This window comes from Aspergillus chevalieri, chromosome 8 (genome assembly GCF_016861735.1).
Source record: "Aspergillus chevalieri M1 DNA, chromosome 8, nearly complete sequence".
NCBI classification, from domain to species: domain Eukaryota; kingdom Fungi; phylum Ascomycota; class Eurotiomycetes; order Eurotiales; family Aspergillaceae; genus Aspergillus; species Aspergillus chevalieri.
The window spans coordinates 1,135,205-1,153,385 of NC_057369.1; the positions used below are offsets into that span (position 1 = coordinate 1,135,205).

An 18,181-nucleotide genomic window follows, 5' to 3' on the forward strand; every position below is an offset into this window, starting at 1 on the left:
ACAACCTTATTTCAACCACTCCATTCTACTCCTTGTATATGATTTTAGCACTGTGCATATATCATTGATTGCAGAATTCTCTGAGCAGTCATTCTTTAGCAGTCTCACACCAATTGATCTCGGAAATGCTACACATTATCTAGATAGACAGAACTCAAGCTTGTTCACTTCGTAAACTTTTCCTCCATGTATGCCCATGGAAGTATATCATCCACAAACCAGGGGAAACAATAACCCATACCCCAGCAATAACAGTGCCCACCCATCCAATCCCTATAATCCTCACTAACGGCAACACAGCAGCAACGGCCCCAGCCCCGCAGAGAAACTTGTACATATTCATCCCAGCCATTGCCGTCGCAGGCCGGTACGCATGCAAATCGACCATTAACGTACTAAACGTATTATTCGTACCGACAACCGTATTCCCCAACAGAAACAGCATGATTAGCGGTGCCGAGATATGCACATCATAATTCATTACCCAGCTATACCCCAGCAAGCAAAGACAAGACAAGTATACCAACGGCACACTGAGCTCAAGTCGCACTTTTTCTAGTGGAATTTGTTCTAGCTGTCCGCGGGTTTGCTGGTTGCGTTGAACTTGGATCCCGACTTTGCAGGCATGGCGTCGGAAGTTGGCGTCGGCCAGAAATCCGACTGTCCAGCGAGCTGCGAAGCCGCCGGCTGCAAAGGAAATATAGCAGAGGCCTATTTCGAGGGCGTTGAAGTTGTATTTCTGTTCGAGGAGGGCGGGGATGCTGCTCATTACTGACATGAAACCGCAATAGAAGACTGTGCTGCAGAGGATTAGTAGGCCGACAGGTTTGTTCAAGACGACTTTTAGGCTATCGAAGATGCCGAATATTGTGGAACAGCGGCGGTTTCTTTTATTTGATAATGACAGAACAGTCTCATAATCAGGCTTTGGTGGTGGTGAAGATCGATGTGCCAACGCTAGGAGTAATGGTTTATTCCACGACTGGGGAGGCACGCTGCCATTCCCCACGACCGCGCGGCATGTCTCCCGGAGAAAAAGAGCAATAACAAGGATTATTAGCCCACCGAGGATAGCCAGGAACCAGAAAATGCTCCTCCATCCAAGGAACTTGGTCAGAATCCCTCCTAAGAGAGGGCCCACCGCCGGCCCAAGGGTAAACCCCAGGGAGACATAAGCCATGTATTTCCCACGTTCTGATCGGGTAATGAGGTCGGATACGGTGGCAGTCGAGATCACAGTTGCGCCACTGCTGCCGAAGCTTTGAAAGCAACGGAGGGTGATGAGGGCCACAAAGCTATCTTGAAGAGCCAGTCCAATGTTCACCGCAATGTATATTAGGAGGCACATGAGGAGTACTGGTCAACGGCCTTTTTGGTCTGAGAGATTGCCCGTTAGCAGCGGGACGAGCCCTTGGACGATCTGTGTGGTTGTCAGTGTCGGCGTGAGTGCCTGTCCAATTCAGAAGAACTTTACCATACCATATAGGATGTGATGGTCAAGTTGATCTGGCTGTTAGACACGTTCAGATCTTTGGCCATGGAACTAAGCGCTGGAAAATAGATATTTGCAGACACAGGGCCCAGGAAATTCACGCTGGTTGCTATAAGGAGCATGAATACTTTCTCTCTCTCCGGCAAGACAGTATATATAGGAGGCGGGGGATGGGAGTCATTGTTATTTTGTTTTGGCTCTATTTCTCCCATGGTGAAGAGAACTTTGGAATTTGAACGATCGCTGTTTGCCAATTGACAAGTGCTGATGTTGGCCAGATCCTTTTAAAGGGACCGGCATCCTGGTAAATCTGGGGACCATCCTGGTCTGCAGCAAGGGCTGCAGGTCCAGTGCAAGGAAGCTATTTTCAATAACTCAATTTGCATTCCAGCTAAGTGCAGATCTCTGTTCACTGCATTCTATACATCACCTTGGTCAGCGCGTTCTGCTTGATCTGTGCTCTTTAGTTCCTCAACCCCAGAATCCTTACCGCTGCATCGAGAGTAACTAGATCTACCCATGCAATTCGCGATCATATTCAAGGGGCCCGGCGTGGTGGTAAGGCACCCGACATCTTTATGCGCGGAACCCTATGGACGGCTTGCTTTGGGGTAGCTCCGGATGACCAAGACCAACGACAAGACAACTTCGGCCATGTGCCTGTTGTCGCATTGGGACTGTGACAACATCCACGCCTTGTACGAGGACTTGAGGAAGCAACCAGACACATTATCCTGGCGATTGAGGAATATGAAGTCCAACGAATTCAATCCGATGTCAGGGGTTGAGAGATGATAATTCCAGGTGGCTTCTGGGATAAACGAGCACCGCCAAGTGGCATAATACATTGGGGTTACTGCATGGCTCACTGTTCAGAATATTCAATTGACATGTAGTCGTATTGTAGTCGCCGTGGGTCACGTGCCGAAGCTCCGGAGTTCAGCCTCTGATGAACCGCGATCACCAAGACCAGACCTCCAACCAAACCACAGCTTTACGAGCAGCTTTTGGGAATTTCTGGCCATTTGACGATTACTGTGCCGGTATTCCTTATCTTTATTTTTTGAAAATATCTTTCCATCTCATTTTTCTGAATTTTTCCCCGTGCAATAGCAGCACGGAAATCAGCCCAAAGATGAAGCTTGTCCGGTAAGTTGAGCTACGATGTTGCTGGGTGCTTAGCGCTATGGCTCGCGGGTGAATGCAACTGCTGGAGAATGCCCCGGCACATATGTGGTCGCATTGAGCAAGAAGAACGGGCTAACGCGGACGTGCTATAGCTTTTTGATGAAATGCGCCAACGAGACCGTGACGATCGAGTTGAAGAATGGTTTGTTCACCCCATCCATTCTCGCTGCCACACCCTTTCTCGGGTTCGACTAATACACAATAGGAACAATCCTCCACGGCACCATCACCTCAGTCTCGCCGCAGATGAACACCGCCCTGCGCACCGTTAAGATGACTCCCAAGGGCCGCGACCCCATCTCCCTCGACACGATTAACATCCGCGGTTCTACGATCCGGTACTACATCCTCCCTGATAGTTTGCCCCTGGATACTCTCCTCGTCGACGACCAGCCGAAGCCCAAGAACAAGGCGCGCAAGGAAGCAGAGCGTGGTGGTCGCGGTGGCCGTGGTATGGGACGGGGTGGCCCCAGAGGTCGTGGTCGCGGACGGGGACGGGGCAGGGGATTTTAAGCTGGGATTGCAGACCGATGTTTAAAGGTTTCATTCGTTGTTTTCTTATCTCATTTCTATCGAAAGGAGTTCGTGTTTTTGGGTCTGTTTCGTTTGTTTCTTCGCTTTGTGTGATGGGCAAAAGATATAATCTCATTCTGTTTCATTGCAATTGTTGAGATGCGAGTGCTCCGACGAAGCTGAGGATCGAGTTCTCCCGGTCAAGGGAGAGTGGATAACACCGCGAGCGAAGCGTCATGTATGCATCAATGAGTTGGAGGTGTGATGCAATCGGCTCTGGGATGGATGGGAGAGGGTGCTCTCCAGCTGAAGAAGTATCTAAACCACTACACCGTCCAACGGTATCGAGATATCCAAGAATATAATCCAACCAGAAAGCTACCCAACTACTCGCCCCTCCATATCCTCAAAATCACCAACTTCTCCCACCCGGCCTGCTTACCACTATTCCCAACCGTCTCAGCCTTCCATCCATTCCCCCACCCCTGAATTCTTTCTTTAACCTCCTCCGGCCGATTCTGCTTACAGAGCAAGACATACGCAACCCCACGGACAGGATCCAGGATACCCGGAATCGCCTCTAACAGACGATCAGTCGTTTCCATCCCGTCAACACCGCCTGCGTACGTTAAAGAAAGGAAGTACGAGTCCTGCTCGAACTTGGCTGATCGCGACAGGTCCTTCTCGTCTTCCTGTTCTGTCACGGTAGGTAACAGGGGCACTTCTTCTGACGGGACATAGGGGGGATTGAAGAGGAGGACGTCGACACTCCCTGGTCGGAGGGGAGTGCATAAATCGGACATGATGGAAGCTATGTAGGGTGTTTTTGCTGTAGGCGCTGACTCTGATGCTTGTGCCTGTTGCTCGCGGACTGCCTTAACCGCTGTCTCCCGTGTCGCTAAGCATGCATTCCGGTTCACATCCGTCCCCAGAGCTAGTATATCTCGACGACCGAAGATATGCTGCGAATTGGCGGCTACGAAGCCTAGGACAACGCCGGAGCCGGTCCCGACTTCGACGACTAGAGGTGATGTAGATGTGCTATCGTACGATGATGTGTTGAATGGGCTGTTGAAGCGGTGGGAGAGCCATGTTGACTCGGATTCGGAGGATAATGTGTCAAGGAAGAGGTAGGAGTCTTCAGAGGGTTCGTAGATGGTGTCAAAGGAGACGTGGGAGGTACATGGTGTAGGGAGCATCTTCGGAGGTTGACAAGTGTTGTCGGTGAGTGAGGACGGGTTTATAGGCGCATTTATACAATTCCCGTAGTCAGGAAGAGCGTCGGAGCTCAATATTAACTCATCCAGGTCCGTCAATAAACGATTGAGCTATGTATTGTACTGTCCATTTTTCTGACTTCAAAATATAACCAACCCCTCCCCACCGCCTACCGATCCCATTCCCGAACCGCGGCAGTACATCATCGGAACCCTGTTCCCCAACTACAACTACAACACCTACATGCTCAACGAAAAGCAGCACTCAAACATATCCGATAAAATGAGAGTCTTCTCCCGGTTATTAATGGCAACCCCATCCTCAATGGGCTCCAAGTCCAGCCTCAGCGAAGCCATGGCCCTCCTCCCACCACTCCAACTCTACCGCCGCCTTCTCCGCGTTCATCGCAAGAAGCTCGATCCCGAAATGCGCATTCTGGGCGACTTGTATGTGAAGGCGGAGTTTCGAGCGCATAGGGAGGTTGAGAATCCGGTGCATATTGTGAGTCCTTCGCCCGGAAAGTTGGGAATGAAGCTGACTGGAGCAGATCGGGTTTTTAACGGAGTGGCAGCTCTATGCGCAGAAGTTGGAAGGAGATGCTTGGGCTGGGGATAAGTTGGATAAGACAAAATTGGATAAGATGAGTGGTGGGTTTCTCCTTTTTTCATTTTGAGGTTTCATGTTTGGCGCGATGCTCATGTTATACAACGGCTATAGATCAACAACTCGGGCAGCTTTACGAATTGATGCAGACCATCAGGGCCAAAGATGAGGGAGAAGGAGAGGATCAATGATTTCATGCTCAAAGATAGTATATCGGCTTGATAATCTTGAATAATACCCTATCCGGCCTACCCGACGCGAACCGGACGAGAGACGACAGGGAATTTGTCCAGCACGTTTTGCTCCGATCCCCTTCCTGTCCACTCGCATGTCCGAATATGGCGACCCTTGCGTTATTGCAACCGTGTCTGTATATATACCCCGATGATTTAGCTGCTGGCTCTGGAAGATAGCGGCAGCTTCATTTTGTACATTATCACTTTCATGATATACTTATATACCAAGTTATTCGAGAATCCACATCATATCAACGCCGACACTCACACATCATTGGAAGCAATCCGCCAGCAACCTTGATCACCATAATCGGCAAAGGAAAAACACCAATACCAGCGATGTTCTTTGTGTTCCGGAATTGAAACATTTAATTCGAGACCTTGTAAAACAACCGAGCCGCAAAACTAGCCACAACAAGATGCAGACATAGCGTATACAGCAGTCCAGTATAAAAATTATCCAGGATCGGTGGAACTGTGGTGAGGGTTGCTATGAGGAAGGTGATGTTGAAAGCTAATAGGCCACACAGAAAAGCAGTGGTGCACTCTGGTTGTACAGGTTGGGCCATGTTGTGAGTGTTGAGATTTCGAGACTGAAGCTGAATCTGTAGGCGTGCGCTGGAGGGGAGATTGCGCCTCTTGATCTGTGGATATGGCCCTCGGGGGACTCAGTGACGCGCTAACATAGACACACGCCAGCGTGGGGCAGTTGTTAAGCGCATTCACGATGTGCATACTGGTAGCGCAGTCGGTCTAGACAGATACATACATTTACGGAATCATGTTTTTTTCTGGATCAGCCGGCGTGACTTTGAGAGTTCAGCAAACTTGACTTAAATATATGTCAGACCTCCTCATGTTGACCTATGACTATATCATCCTTGCAAGTATCAGGATGAACCTCAAGCCCAGGTACTTCCTCAACAGACCTAGATCTCGCGCCCTCAATGGCGCGAACAAGATCGAACAAACCGTCTCTTTCGGACCTGTCACTCTCACTACCGAGACCCGACCGCAACGAGATATACTGGTCTCCTTTCGGCACAGTTACAATGGTAGTCTGTGCCGTATCCAATGATGAGGACGAGTTTTCCCTCCCTTTCCTCGCATGAAACATAGCCGGAAAGCAAACATGTATGAGCCTTCTCCATCGCAACACAACGGGGTCAAACAGCATTCTTCCTGTTGACGCAATGCCAGTCCAAACCATCACAACCATCCTATCAGGTATAAGCCGGACAAGCACTCCGACTGGAAACGTCAACAGCCCAAACAGCATGGACCAACCCCATTGCGCTCCTGTCAGCGCTACAGTCCCGAATGCCTCGCCTCCTTCGAAGATGATAAGGACTTGGCCTGCAACGATTACAGCCTGAACGAAGAAGAAACTATAGTTATGGGTGATTCCGTCAAGGAAGTTCCAGCCGTTGTCGACTCTTCGGGAACTATAATTGCTCTGGTGGTTAGTCTACGAATGTTCCGAGAGAGAGGGGAGGGACAGCTCACTTCAACATATTAAAAAACTGCATCCAGACGTATATATTGAAAGTCATCGTCTGTACCTGGTGTCTCTCCGCTTTCGTGCTACAATGGAACAACTGCTCCCCCGCGTAATACAGCACAAAGATAACGGCGAGTTGGTATATGGACTGGCCCATGATCATCTTCCACATGGTTACCTTGACGATAGGAGAGCCCCTGGGCTCTGGTGTGTGCTTGAGTAATCGACGAGTGGGCCGGTCTGTGGCGAGTGCTAATGCTGAAAATGTGTCCATGATAAGGTTGATCCATAGGAGTTGGACGACGGTGAAGACGGATGAATTTGTGCCGCCGGATAAGGCAGATACGATGGTAAGTGTACCGGCAGTGATGTTAATTGTGAACTGGAACTGTTTCATTCGTCAGCTGCTACTACTTATTAACGAGATTAATGATGTGGATGGGTGGGTGGGTGTGGATTACCTGCAAGAACTTCTCCGCAGCGTCATTGACAGTTCGACCCCAGAGCATAGCCTTCACAATAGAAGCAAAGTTATCATCCATGAGGATAATCGATGAAGCCTCCTTCGCTACCTCAGTCCCTTGAATTCCCATCGCAAAGCCCACATCAGCTTCCTTGAGCGCCAGAGCATCGTTAGTCCCATCGCCGGTCACGGCAACGGTCTCACCCAAGCGCCTCAGATGGGATACAAGCCTGAGTTTGTCTTCTGGGCTGGATCGTGATAGAATCTGCAACCGCGGTAGGACCATGTCTAATTGAGATGAGGATAGCTTGCGGAAGATCGAACTATCCATTGCGATGCCTCCTGGTTGGTAGATACCGCATTCTAGGGCGATTGCTTTCGCGGTAAGGAATGTGTCGCCAGTGACCATTCGTACGCTTACGCCCGCGGCCTGGCAATCGCGTACGGATTGGGTTACTTCTGGTCTTAGGGGGTCTCGCAATGCGAATAATCCGATAAGCACCATATCTTGCAGGACTTCATCAAGGAAATCGTCGGGCTCGTTGCCAATGGGCGTTCCTGGAGGCCATTGGTCAAAGTCACGGTATGCGAGAGCTATCGAGCGAAGTGATTGACTTGAGAAGCCACGCAAATCGTCTCTTATGACAGTACGCATCTCATCATGTAGATACTGCGATGAGAGAACGCTGTGAGAATCTGTTACAATGCGACTGCAACTTTGAAGAACCATTTCAGGAGCTCCCTTAAGAAACAGCCGATAGTGACCGGAGAAAATCCGCGCAACGACAGCCATGCACTTTCTGTTGGCATTGAATGGAAAGAGTTGGACAATTTGTGTCCTTTCTCTTTCCGCAGTCATGCTAACCGCGTGGAAATTGGATTGTGCAAATTCGATTAGGGCAATCTCCGTACTAGTACCGACTAGTTGCGCCTCTTGTCCGTGCCCTTTTTCTAGTGCGGTAGAGTTGAGAAAGACCGAAGCTTTAATGAGTTCTTGAGTGTGAGCAGACAGAGAATCCATTTTACTGCGTAAAGGCACGGCGTCAGTCTTGTTCTCAGTCCCAGGACCGGAATTCTCGTCCACAAAAGGGGTGAAGGTGCCAACACGACCAGCGACAACGGTCATTCTATTCTGAGTCAATGTCCCCGTCTTATCCGAGCAAATAGTGGTGGCATTCCCCATGACCTCGCATGACTTCAGTAACCGAACCAAATTATTATCCTTCAACATCCTGGCAGTTGCATACGCCAGCGACATTGTGACGGCTAGCGGAAGCCCTTCCGGGACAGCAATCACAACGACTGTGATTGCCAAAATGAAGACATTAAGAAAGTTTTTGCCCTTTGCCCTGGGTCCGCCTTTGATGCCCTTCAAGTGCACGAGATACCGAATGAAGATGATGAGAAAAAATACGGCACCAACGAGCAGGCCGATATGGACGATGTATTTCGCGAGCACTCCAAGTTTTTGCTGTAGTGGTGTTTCTTCTACCTCTGTCTGCAGGGACATGAGGATCTTCCCGTAGCTCGAATTCTCTCCCACAGACGTGACCAGGAATGTGCCGACACCGTTGGAAACTTTGCTACCGCTCAGCAGGAACGGATCATAGCCCGAGCCGTTGTCAGTGTTCGTGTTGAGAGCGGGGGTCTTCTCAATCAAGTCAGACTCTCCAGTGGTAGAGGACTCGTCGCATTGAACGCTGAAACCGTGTATCAAAATGCCATCGACCGGAATCACATCTCCCGTCTCAAGGTGAACCAGATCACCCACGACAATCTCATGAATACATATCTGCTGCGCCCTCCCCGACCTGATGACTATCACATCTCGCTCCTCTTTCCTCTGGTTCAATAACCTGAACTTGCAATCCATCTGGAAGTCATTGATCGCAGTCGCCAGGACAATAACAACAACGGCAACGATTATCGAAACCGCTTCCACCCACTGGACGTCAGGCTCTTCCGGTGCTGCGCTGATTGATTGATAGATTCCCAAGGCCAGATCGACGGTTGCCAAGACAGCTAAGAGAATCATCATCTTGTCATTGAACGCCATCCAGGCGAAGTGCCAGAACGTCTTGCGCTTTCTTGGAGGAAGTCGATTCTCACCATAGTCTTTCCTTCGCGCTGTGAAGCCGGGGTCTGACTTGACTGTGTTTCCTCCTTCATCTTCGAGGCCGGTTGTGAGGTCTGTTCTTAGACTAACTGCTAGTCCGGTGAGACCGCCTAGTGAGCGGAGGGCCGTGAGGTCTTTGGTTGCTGTGAGCTCACTTAGTTGACTCTGAGAAATGCAGGAGACGCTTGAGCTTGTAGCTCTCAAGTCCGCATTCCTGGTGATTGAAAATAATACTGGTGCTGTAGTTTTCGTTGCCCCGTCCGGTGGCGCTGGAGTTATTTCGTCCATTGGGTACTTATATGATGCTTTCCGTTTGTCAGAGTATCATATTAGACAGCCTAATAAACGCAAGAAATCACATACCTCTATGAGGAAATTGAGGGAAAGATATAAGCGAGGCAGTGTCGCCCAGGTTAAGCTATTAAATGACCGGCCTTGATTACACTGCGCTACCACAGACATCATCCCATATGACAAGTACCTCGGTCGAGTTTTCCAGAACAAGAGTGCTTTCATGGAAGGATTATGAAATCGGAGTTTATTGCGCGCTTTGGCATTTGGAGTCACCCATAAGTATCACAAAACACCTTGGATAAGGATAATCGCCGGCCGATTGACGTGGACGAACTACATAGATGATGAGGCTTTGTGGAGGTACGTAATCTTTCTTTTCTGGCTTCCATGGAGACTATTCATAATATTTGATAAGGCAGGTTATGGATGGTATACCTTTCGAGATTGATAGATACAGAAAAAGAAAACGAGAGATATGAAGAACGGTGTCGGTGTTATTTCTTCATAGGCCTTTGAGATCCTTTTCAAGAGCGATGTTCCCGATTCGGTAGATCCTAGAGTTGGCATGGACGGAGGTAGTGGCGAATACGACGACAACGGGAGCTTTCGAAGCTTCTCAAGAATCGCAGGCTGGTGACACTCCTCAGCCAGCTTTTCTGGGGTCCTTCCTTGCGCGTCCTTCAGTTCAGTATCCGCACCTGCATCGATCAAGAGCGCAGCAGTATTAATATGGCCGTTGGAAATAGCCTTGTGAAGCGCCGTCCCAATCTCATCCAACTCCTCAGCCCCCAACGGGCCTTTAACACCCATCTCGTTAATATCCAGCCCCTTAGAAAGTAAAAACCTCACCATTTCCGTATCACCTTCCTCAGCAGCAAGAATGAGGGCACCGCTTTCTTTAGTCCAAGCCCCGTGGTCGAGTAGCAATTCCACCATAGCGATATTCCCTCTCTCCGCCGCCGCAGCCAGTGCCGTTTTGTACTCCTCCAGCAGATTCTCATTGGGATTCGCCCCATTTTCCAAACAACAACGGACTCCTTCAAGTTTATTATCCACAATCAATACTCCAAGCAAGTCGCCGTAGCAGGGAAGAACGTGGTTGGGGTCTATCGCCCTGTGCTGAATGAGGACGGAGTAACTGGCAAATGCGTCCTTTGCAAAGATGGCCCACAAAAGGTGTTCCTCGTATACTATTGCACCTTGCTCAAGGCAAAATGCAACAACATCCGCGGAGTCTTGCAAGACGGCTTCTTTGAGCAAGTTGCTCAGGGTGTATCTGCACACTTCATTGTTGTTTGCTCGTCGATTGCTGATCAAGGCCTCAAGATCAGCGCGGCGGTTCTCGCGACATGCTGCGAGGAGATCCTCATAAGGAGGTGCTGTTGTGATGACTCTGTATCTGTTGCTGGTTGCAGAGGCAGCGAAGCCGGTAGTGGTTATGGTGGTGGCCGCGTTGTTGGCAGCGGCGGTGGTCTTCTTTTCAGACGAGTCGGAAGACGAGGTAGCAGCGGCATCAGAGCCAGAGTCAGAAGCAGAAGTGGTGGGTTCCGAGTCGACGACTATGCCATTCTCCATGCTGGCCATCTTGTTGATGGAGGGAAAACGATACAGATCAAGTTGGATTAATGGTGAGTCGAGGCAACCAACGCTAGACCAAAACGGGAAGGCTGTTAGGACATGTACTTTTTCGGACAGGGTCATTCACTCCCAAATTATATTTCTTTTTGTCCATGTTACTTCACTACGGATGATCAGATTTGATATTCATTGGAGTGTATTCTGAAAATGATGGCATTCCACTTGGATTCTGGTTTGCTCGCCCAGGCCTAGAAATTCGCAATCCGCATGGGAGACACTTAATGAGCATCCATTTTACTTTCCTTAACAGCGCCCTTGGAGAGATGCTTTCGAAGCCTGAGAAGCGTTCAAAGATGCCTGTCCCGATGGCGCCTATTATTTTGTGCAAAGTAAAACGGATTAATGACGACCGACTTTTCTCATCTGGAGAAAATGAGAAGGATCATGACCGAGTTTCAATTGTGAAGATGTGAAGAGCGATTCGGCCAGGCACAACGGCAGGCTTGAGGCGTTGCTTAACTAACATGTCATGGTTTCATTTGCCATTTGTTTCTGTCTGCTCTGCCGACGGTAAGTTAAAAGGAGGTAATATACTAATACCTGTAGCATATCATGCTGACATTTAGTAGAAATGAGACCTTAGCGAGTTCAAAATTGCTGGACGAAGCCAATAAACTGAAATGATATCAATTCTCGAACATTGGGGCCAGAATTATGAAACGAATGGGGAAAGACACAGTCAGAAGACCTCATGGGAAGGCTACTGCTTATTGCCAATGCCAATGAAGCGTAGCCCTACCTCTCATAAATGTCTCTTCTCACGTTTTCTTAAATGTCAGCTCAACCTGCTGGTTTCAAAACTTTACGGACCGATTCTCTTGGTTGTTGGAGGAACATGCATGCACCTTGTCGAAACACCTCATTGAATTGGGGTATTCAAACCGCGCAAGTGCACCAGCTTTGCTATAAGGAGAATTCCTCAAAGTGGGCAGCAATTGGGACAAGATCTCGCAATACTAAAGAATATCCGACTATTTATCATTTAAATGAAACTAGCCGCACTCGCAACTCCGAGATAACATGTATCTTAAAACATCCTCACTTACAACCGTGCTTGGCTGAATTACATTATGGGGAACGACGAGCATGCTTGTCGTGCCATTATGTATCCTCAGTCATCTTTCTTTTCAAATAAATGGGCCACTTACGGGGTGTAGTAAACATCCGGGAACGGACTGTAGCTCAACGGAGAGCGTTGGCGTCTAGAGTCCCACGAGGACCAGGTTCGACTCCCGGCTGCCCGTCAGATTCTCCTCTCTTTCTCTTCTTTTCCTTTTTTTTTTTTTCTCCCTTTTGTTCCTGCTGTGTACTTGCAGTCGTTGTATACTCTTGTTGCCTATCCTATGCTGTGGTTGGCTGGTGGTGGGCGGACTAGCCTATTTTGATATAGCGGGTCACTTTGACACCTCAGGCAGTAATATTGAGCCCTTGAATACCCTCAGAATTGGCTAATAGCAGCTGTCAACTTAAGCTACACCCTTGATCTCCTCTTAACATAGGCTCTCATTGGCAGAAGCAGCTAGAGCATTGCTAATTGGAGAGATCCGGGACAGCACTTCTGTATATGTTTTGTTGTACGGAGCGGGCGCAATATATATTTGCAAAGTCGTGAGTTGGACAGCAATCGACTCAAAAAGATGTACAATGTCTTCTCTCACCGCCCTCGGAATATCTTAATCGTCACATATTGATACCTTGTCCGGACATCAAACCAACCGTGCCATCCCTCTAGCATCAAATGCCCCGCAGAATCCGCCCAAATGCATTTGGTACCGTATATACCACCAATCCAAGCTAACCAAACTCTACCTGCTAACCAATTGAGCAGCACAACTGTGGATCCGTCTACCAGCTGTCAGAAGAGGGACGGCCCCTTCACCAAGTCGATGGAGAGCAGTGGCACCTTACAGGCTCCGATATAAAACAGACGGGGACAGAGCGGATGATCACCAGCGAGAAAGCATTTTGCGCAAATTCCTCGAGACCGGCGCGACGACGCTAGCAGCCTTGCTTATGCTTGGGCTGGGCGGATATGGGTACCAGGAGTACTATAAGAAGCAAGTCCTGCGGAAGATTGACCACGCGTTCGCGGGTGGGTTGTTTTCGTCGCTGGAAGAGGCTGCTCTGGCGCAGTATGGGGATGTTGAGCATATGTTTCACATCGCAAGACCGGAACAGTCTTTGATTGATCATATCATTAGCGGCAGCGCGAGGGGCAGCTACTTCCTGCTCTTCGGGGAGAAAGGGACGGGGAAGTCGTCTATGTTGCTGGACTCGATGCAGAAGGTTGATGGTGAAGGCGTGGCCATGTTCGAAGCACACAGTGACAACGAGGTTTTCCGTCTTCGTCTCGGAAAAGCGCTTGACTATGAATATCATGAGGATTACATCGGGGGCCTTTTCAGCATGAAAGGACCGCGTGATGGTGCGACACCAATATTAGATATCGAACGAGCCCTAAATAAGTTCGAGAAAGTGGCCCTTCAGCGCCGAAATGCTAGCCATGGCCGTCGACCGCTAGTGCTAATTATCAGTAACATCCATCATATTCCAGATGATGTTGATGGGCAGCGATTGCTGAGCTTGTTGCAGCAACGCGCAGAGCTTTGGGCTGCTAGTGGGCTTGTTACGCTTGTTTTCACTAGTGATGTGTATCGCACAATGGAGGCGCTGAGGTTGCATGCTACGCGGATGCAGTTGTTGAATGTACAGGATGTTCCACGGGATGTTGCGGTTGAGGCTTTGAGGAAGTATCGCGTGGAAACGCGCGGAGAAAGCATATCGAGTTCTCTACTGGATGAGATATATAGTCGAGTAGGAGGACGACTTATATTCTTAGATCAGGTCGCGAGATCGAAGAACATGCTCGAGACCGCGCAGTCCATTTGCCAAAAAGAGCAGCGTTGGCTCCTTTCCAAGTGCTGGATTCTGGGTCAGGATATGGATGAAAAAGCCGAAAGCCAGCAAGAATACTCCGTACGTACCTCACCAGTCTCCCCTGAAACTCACTGACAGCATGCTGTATAGGCCGCCGCAATGACCTTGGCCCAAGCCCTAGTCGCCATGGAAAACGACAACCCCACGCCCACCTCACCCCCCCGCATTCCACTCCACAAAGCCCAAGAACTAATGACGCGAGCCGATTTTATCCCAAGGCTCGATCAACAAAACATCATCGCCATCGATGCCGATGGCATGGTCAGGGCCGACTCGATGCCGATGCAGAATGCGTTTCGGGCGGTTTGTAGTGAACCCGGGTTTGACGCGCACTTGAAGGCTACCAATGAGCGATTGGATGAGCTGGAGAGTTTGGGGCGGACAACGGAGTTGACGGTGAAGGATCTGGTAGATGGAGAGTATGAGTTGTCGAGTAAACATGGGGACGGGTTTGTAATTCGGAGGAGGTAGGGTGAGCTGCTGTATAGGCTTTGTTGAAATTGAATTAGCCTTCACAAAATGAAATCAAAATCAATCACCAACCCTCTTCGCATCCAAGATCCCACGCCGGCTTTTGACCCTCCGTGTATGTGATATGACAAGGCTCAACCCGCTAATTCCCCGTCTCATACTTGGCATGAAAGAAATAATCGGGAAGGATGCTTCTCGGCTTCAAAAACAAGCGGAGACAGTTTAGCCACTTATTAAATGGATATGATTAGGCAACAAGGACAGAGGTATCATGTCAACATCCTACATTTCTAATCATCGTGGTCTAGAAAATGGTCTCAGCTTTGTTATTGTAAACAATGCTTTTGCAACCGACCAGGATAGATAACAAGATCCTCCAATACAACTATATCCAGACCACCCGCTTGAATATGCTCCCAACCAGTTGTTTCAAAATCCTTCCCAGCGCAGTGGCAACGAGTTCATCAGTGAATTCCCCATAGAGATCATCATCAGCTTCCGCAGGTTGGCCTCTGGCGTCCCAGAATCCCTAGCGATGTTACTAGCATACTGGCGTTATTTCTGCCCAAGTACGGGGTAGATAATGAAGACATACTTGAAGGTAGAACTCGGCTGTGGCGATACGATTGGCCACTTATATGCAGCGAACTGAATTAGCATGGTCAAATCGGCCTGTCTATTTGCAGCTCTCGAAGTAGCTGGAGCATATTTAGCCCGGTGTGATTGCTCGATCAGAGTCTGCAGTGTCGGACACGTGTTTAGATCAGCTATACTCCGTAGAAAAGAATGTAAACACCTTGAGAAAAAAGATGCATGATCAGATATAGCCTCAGCGCCATGAAGGTTGCAAGAGTTGATATTGGCTTCGGTGGCAATTTCTTACAAGATAGACAGACTGCTTCTTCGCAGTCTTAACGATTCATGTTCAGTTGCATTTCCCCCCCTTGTATGAATTCTTCGTCGACAATTCACTTATATATAGTCCTCAACACCCGGGCTTGCAACCATTCAATTTCAGATACTGTAAAAAATAGTTCAAGCGATATTCTCTCATACCCCATCATACTCTGTAGACAACATGTGATAAAAAATTTAAGTCAATATTATGTGATCTAGTATAAAATCTGCACTCCGGTACGGAGTAGTGAACACGTCTATCCAGTACAAGACACAGAAAAATCAAAAAAACGAAGTATTAACACTTCAACCTCACCCCAGCCCTCAACTCTTCCTCCCTAATCTCAAACATAACCTGCACGCCCACAAACAACGCCCCACAAGCAGCCACTAAATACACCAACCCCGAATACGACCCCATAATCCCCTCCAAAAGCCCCTTCATCCCATCAATTCCCACCGCAAACCCAACCAAGTTCGCAATCATCATCATGAGGATATTCCCCACTGCGCCAATTCCACAAATCACGCGGTAAGTGTTTGGACGAGAGCGCCAGCGGTTTGCCGGGAAAGCGAGGGTGGCAAGGACTTCTGGGAGAACGAAGAGGGTGATTAGCCAGCCCCACATGAGGAGACGGAGGTTGATGTCGTGCCAGAGGGCGACAAAGGTGAAGACAACGAGGAAGTTGAAGATACGCTGGGCTTTGGATTTGAATCCGCTGCTGGCGGTGCTGTTAGGGTTGCGGTTGTTGGTGTTGTTGGTGCCGCCGCCACCGCCGCCGAGAGGTACGTAGAGGTAGCGGACGATCCAGCGGTTGAAGGAACGGTGCCAGGCGCGCCAGAAGGCGAAGGCGGAGTAGTTGTTGGATACGCAGCGGGTCATGTTTTCGGGAGGGTCGATGCCGTCTACCAGCGCCCAGAGACGGAAGAAGCGCCAGGGGATTAGAAGTTTCAGCCAGATGATATGCAGATTGAAATAGGCCATCATGCTGAGCTGGGCGGGGGTGTAGAGGGACCAGTTCGGGGATGCTTTGGAGATGGCAACGACGTAGATGTAGTGTAGGATAAGTTCCATGCTGAGCAGGGTGAGTAGGAAGCGAGTTCCGTAGAGGATTGTACGGGTGCGCGTGAGAGATGGAGGTGCGTAGCGCTGCTGGGAGATGTAGTCGTTGAAGGTAATGATGGGGCCCGTTAGGTATAATGGCGAGTAGAGGGTGTATGCGACGTAGTTGCGGGCGTTGAAAGCTGAGGGGTCCGCGGGGATGTTGACGCGGTCTCGCTCTGAAAGGGTTGACGGATCGAGCTGTTTCTTCTTATGTTTGTTAGACAAACCATTCAGGAAAAGCCAAATAGGTGACTTACTTCGACTGGGCTGGTGGACGGATAGTCCAGACTCCAATAGTAGTCCATATTGAAACTGATCAATCGCAACACCGTAATGTTGAAAAGGATCTCCCATCGCGGCATCAATCCACCAAAACTATCTAAAGACTGAGCCCACACCACCAAAGCAGGCTCGCTTCCTCCCGTGACTTCAGAGCCCATCAATATTCGAGCAACGCGTTCAAGGGGATATCCACCGCAGAGCTCATTCGCAAACAGCGTACAAATATTGAATATCCAAGTCGCAGCGGGAATCTGCGCCCTAGGAAGATACCTCGCAATCTTATAGTTCACGTACAAAATCGCGAGAACCTTGATAGCAGATATACCGTGCAGACCCGTTATGAATACCAGAGCGAAGAAGTAGTCGAATCGTATCCGCTGCTCCATACGAGCATCTCCAGCGGCAGCGGTGGTATTCTGGTAGCCATCGCGGTTGGCATCGGAGCGGCGCAGGTAGGCTTCGTACACAAGGCGGAGCAATGGGTGGAGGACTAGCAGGAGGAGGAGGTAGGGTATGTTTTCGCGGAAGCTCGCATACTGCGCATCGGAGTTGTCCTATTCGCGACTGTCAACAGAAGTTCCCGAAACCTGACACCTCAGGAGATCACCCACCACATTGCGACCTGGTATCCAACCGGGCTCAAGCAAATGTGAATAAGTCGAATAAGTCGGATGGGTTTCTGTAATCCCCAATCAGCACCACCCTCAACCTCCGTCCGAATGCAAAAGGCCTACTCCTAGAAACATCCACCACGGTCTTAAACATCAACGGCACACAGACGAGAAAAACCACATAATAGACATAAAACTCCGGCGTGCGCCACTTAGCCGGCGCAGCGCTGCTGGCAATGGCATTTGCGCGGGCATCTTTATTCGTGGCAGATCGCGTGTCCGCCGTGGCTTTGAGAGGAGTGGTGGCCGATGTGGTGAAGCGAGTATCGAGAGTATCGAGGGAGTAGATTCGTCGGAACCAGGAGAGGAGAGAAGTCATCTTAGCACCAGCATCGCGCTTGCATCTCCCGGAGAAAAGCGTCGAGAGATGGTGGTTTTGATAATGGATTATCGTCGGTTCGGAGATCAGGGGCGGAGGACAACTATCCAATCAGGGTGGTTGTTTATGAACCCTTTGTCCTACACTTATTGATATTGTTGTATCAAGACACAATTAATTAACTACGCTAGAATATATCAAGCTAGGTATGAATATTAATCCAGGCAGGATGAGAGG

At 49.3% G+C, this 18,181-nt stretch overlaps 8 protein-coding genes across 8 annotated transcripts; 3 read left to right on the forward strand and 5 right to left on the reverse strand.

Annotated features, from left to right (window-relative positions):
• Positions 1 to 154: 154 nt before the first annotated feature.
• On the reverse strand, positions 155 to 1,348 carry ACHE_80381A (uncharacterized protein; the record flags this gene model as incomplete). The annotated part of the gene is made up of 1 exon (XM_043283746.1): positions 155 to 1,348. The coding sequence occupies one exon, from the start codon at positions 1,346 to 1,348 to the stop codon at positions 155 to 157; it is 1,194 nt and encodes a 397-aa protein (XP_043140994.1).
• Positions 1,349 to 2,627: 1,279 nt separating this feature from the next.
• SMD1 (mRNA splicing protein SMD1) lies at positions 2,628 to 3,193 on the forward strand (the record flags this gene model as incomplete). Its single annotated transcript, XM_043283747.1, has 3 exons — positions 2,628 to 2,641; positions 2,773 to 2,822; positions 2,886 to 3,193. 3 exons carry the CDS (start codon positions 2,628 to 2,630, stop codon positions 3,191 to 3,193), a joined length of 372 nt encoding a protein of 123 aa, XP_043140995.1.
• Positions 3,194 to 3,579: 386 nt separating this feature from the next.
• On the reverse strand, positions 3,580 to 4,392 carry MTQ2 (S-adenosylmethionine-dependent methyltransferase; the record flags this gene model as incomplete). Its single annotated transcript, XM_043283748.1, has 1 exon — positions 3,580 to 4,392. One exon carries the CDS (start codon positions 4,390 to 4,392, stop codon positions 3,580 to 3,582), a length of 813 nt encoding a protein of 270 aa, XP_043140996.1.
• Positions 4,393 to 4,654: 262 nt separating this feature from the next.
• On the forward strand, positions 4,655 to 5,205 carry ACN9 (succinate dehydrogenase assembly factor 3; the record flags this gene model as incomplete). Its single annotated transcript, XM_043283749.1, has 3 exons — positions 4,655 to 4,912; positions 4,959 to 5,058; positions 5,129 to 5,205. 3 exons carry the CDS (start codon positions 4,655 to 4,657, stop codon positions 5,203 to 5,205), a joined length of 435 nt encoding a protein of 144 aa, XP_043140997.1.
• Positions 5,206 to 6,094: 889 nt separating this feature from the next.
• Positions 6,095 to 9,618, reverse strand: ACHE_80385A (uncharacterized protein; the record flags this gene model as incomplete). Its single annotated transcript, XM_043283750.1, has 3 exons — positions 6,095 to 6,695; positions 6,757 to 7,139; positions 7,213 to 9,618. 3 exons carry the CDS (start codon positions 9,616 to 9,618, stop codon positions 6,095 to 6,097), a joined length of 3,390 nt encoding a protein of 1,129 aa, XP_043140998.1.
• A 426-nt stretch (positions 9,619 to 10,044) lies between these two features.
• ACHE_80386A (ankyrin repeat domain-containing protein) lies at positions 10,045 to 11,208 on the reverse strand (the record flags this gene model as incomplete). The annotated part of the gene is made up of 1 exon (XM_043283751.1): positions 10,045 to 11,208. The coding sequence occupies one exon, from the start codon at positions 11,206 to 11,208 to the stop codon at positions 10,045 to 10,047; it is 1,164 nt and encodes a 387-aa protein (XP_043140999.1).
• Positions 11,209 to 13,000: 1,792 nt separating this feature from the next.
• ACHE_80387S (ATP-binding protein) lies at positions 13,001 to 14,670 on the forward strand (the record flags this gene model as incomplete). Its single annotated transcript, XM_043283752.1, has 3 exons — positions 13,001 to 13,031; positions 13,091 to 14,238; positions 14,290 to 14,670. The coding sequence occupies 3 exons, from the start codon at positions 13,001 to 13,003 to the stop codon at positions 14,668 to 14,670; spliced, it is 1,560 nt and encodes a 519-aa protein (XP_043141000.1).
• A 1,195-nt stretch (positions 14,671 to 15,865) lies between these two features.
• Positions 15,866 to 17,944, reverse strand: GUP1 (putative glycerol:H+ symporter (Gup1); the record flags this gene model as incomplete). Its single annotated transcript, XM_043283754.1, has 4 exons — positions 15,866 to 16,879; positions 16,930 to 17,508; positions 17,566 to 17,633; positions 17,689 to 17,944. The coding sequence occupies 4 exons, from the start codon at positions 17,942 to 17,944 to the stop codon at positions 15,866 to 15,868; spliced, it is 1,917 nt and encodes a 638-aa protein (XP_043141001.1).
• Between the last annotated feature and the right edge of the window lie 237 nt (positions 17,945 to 18,181).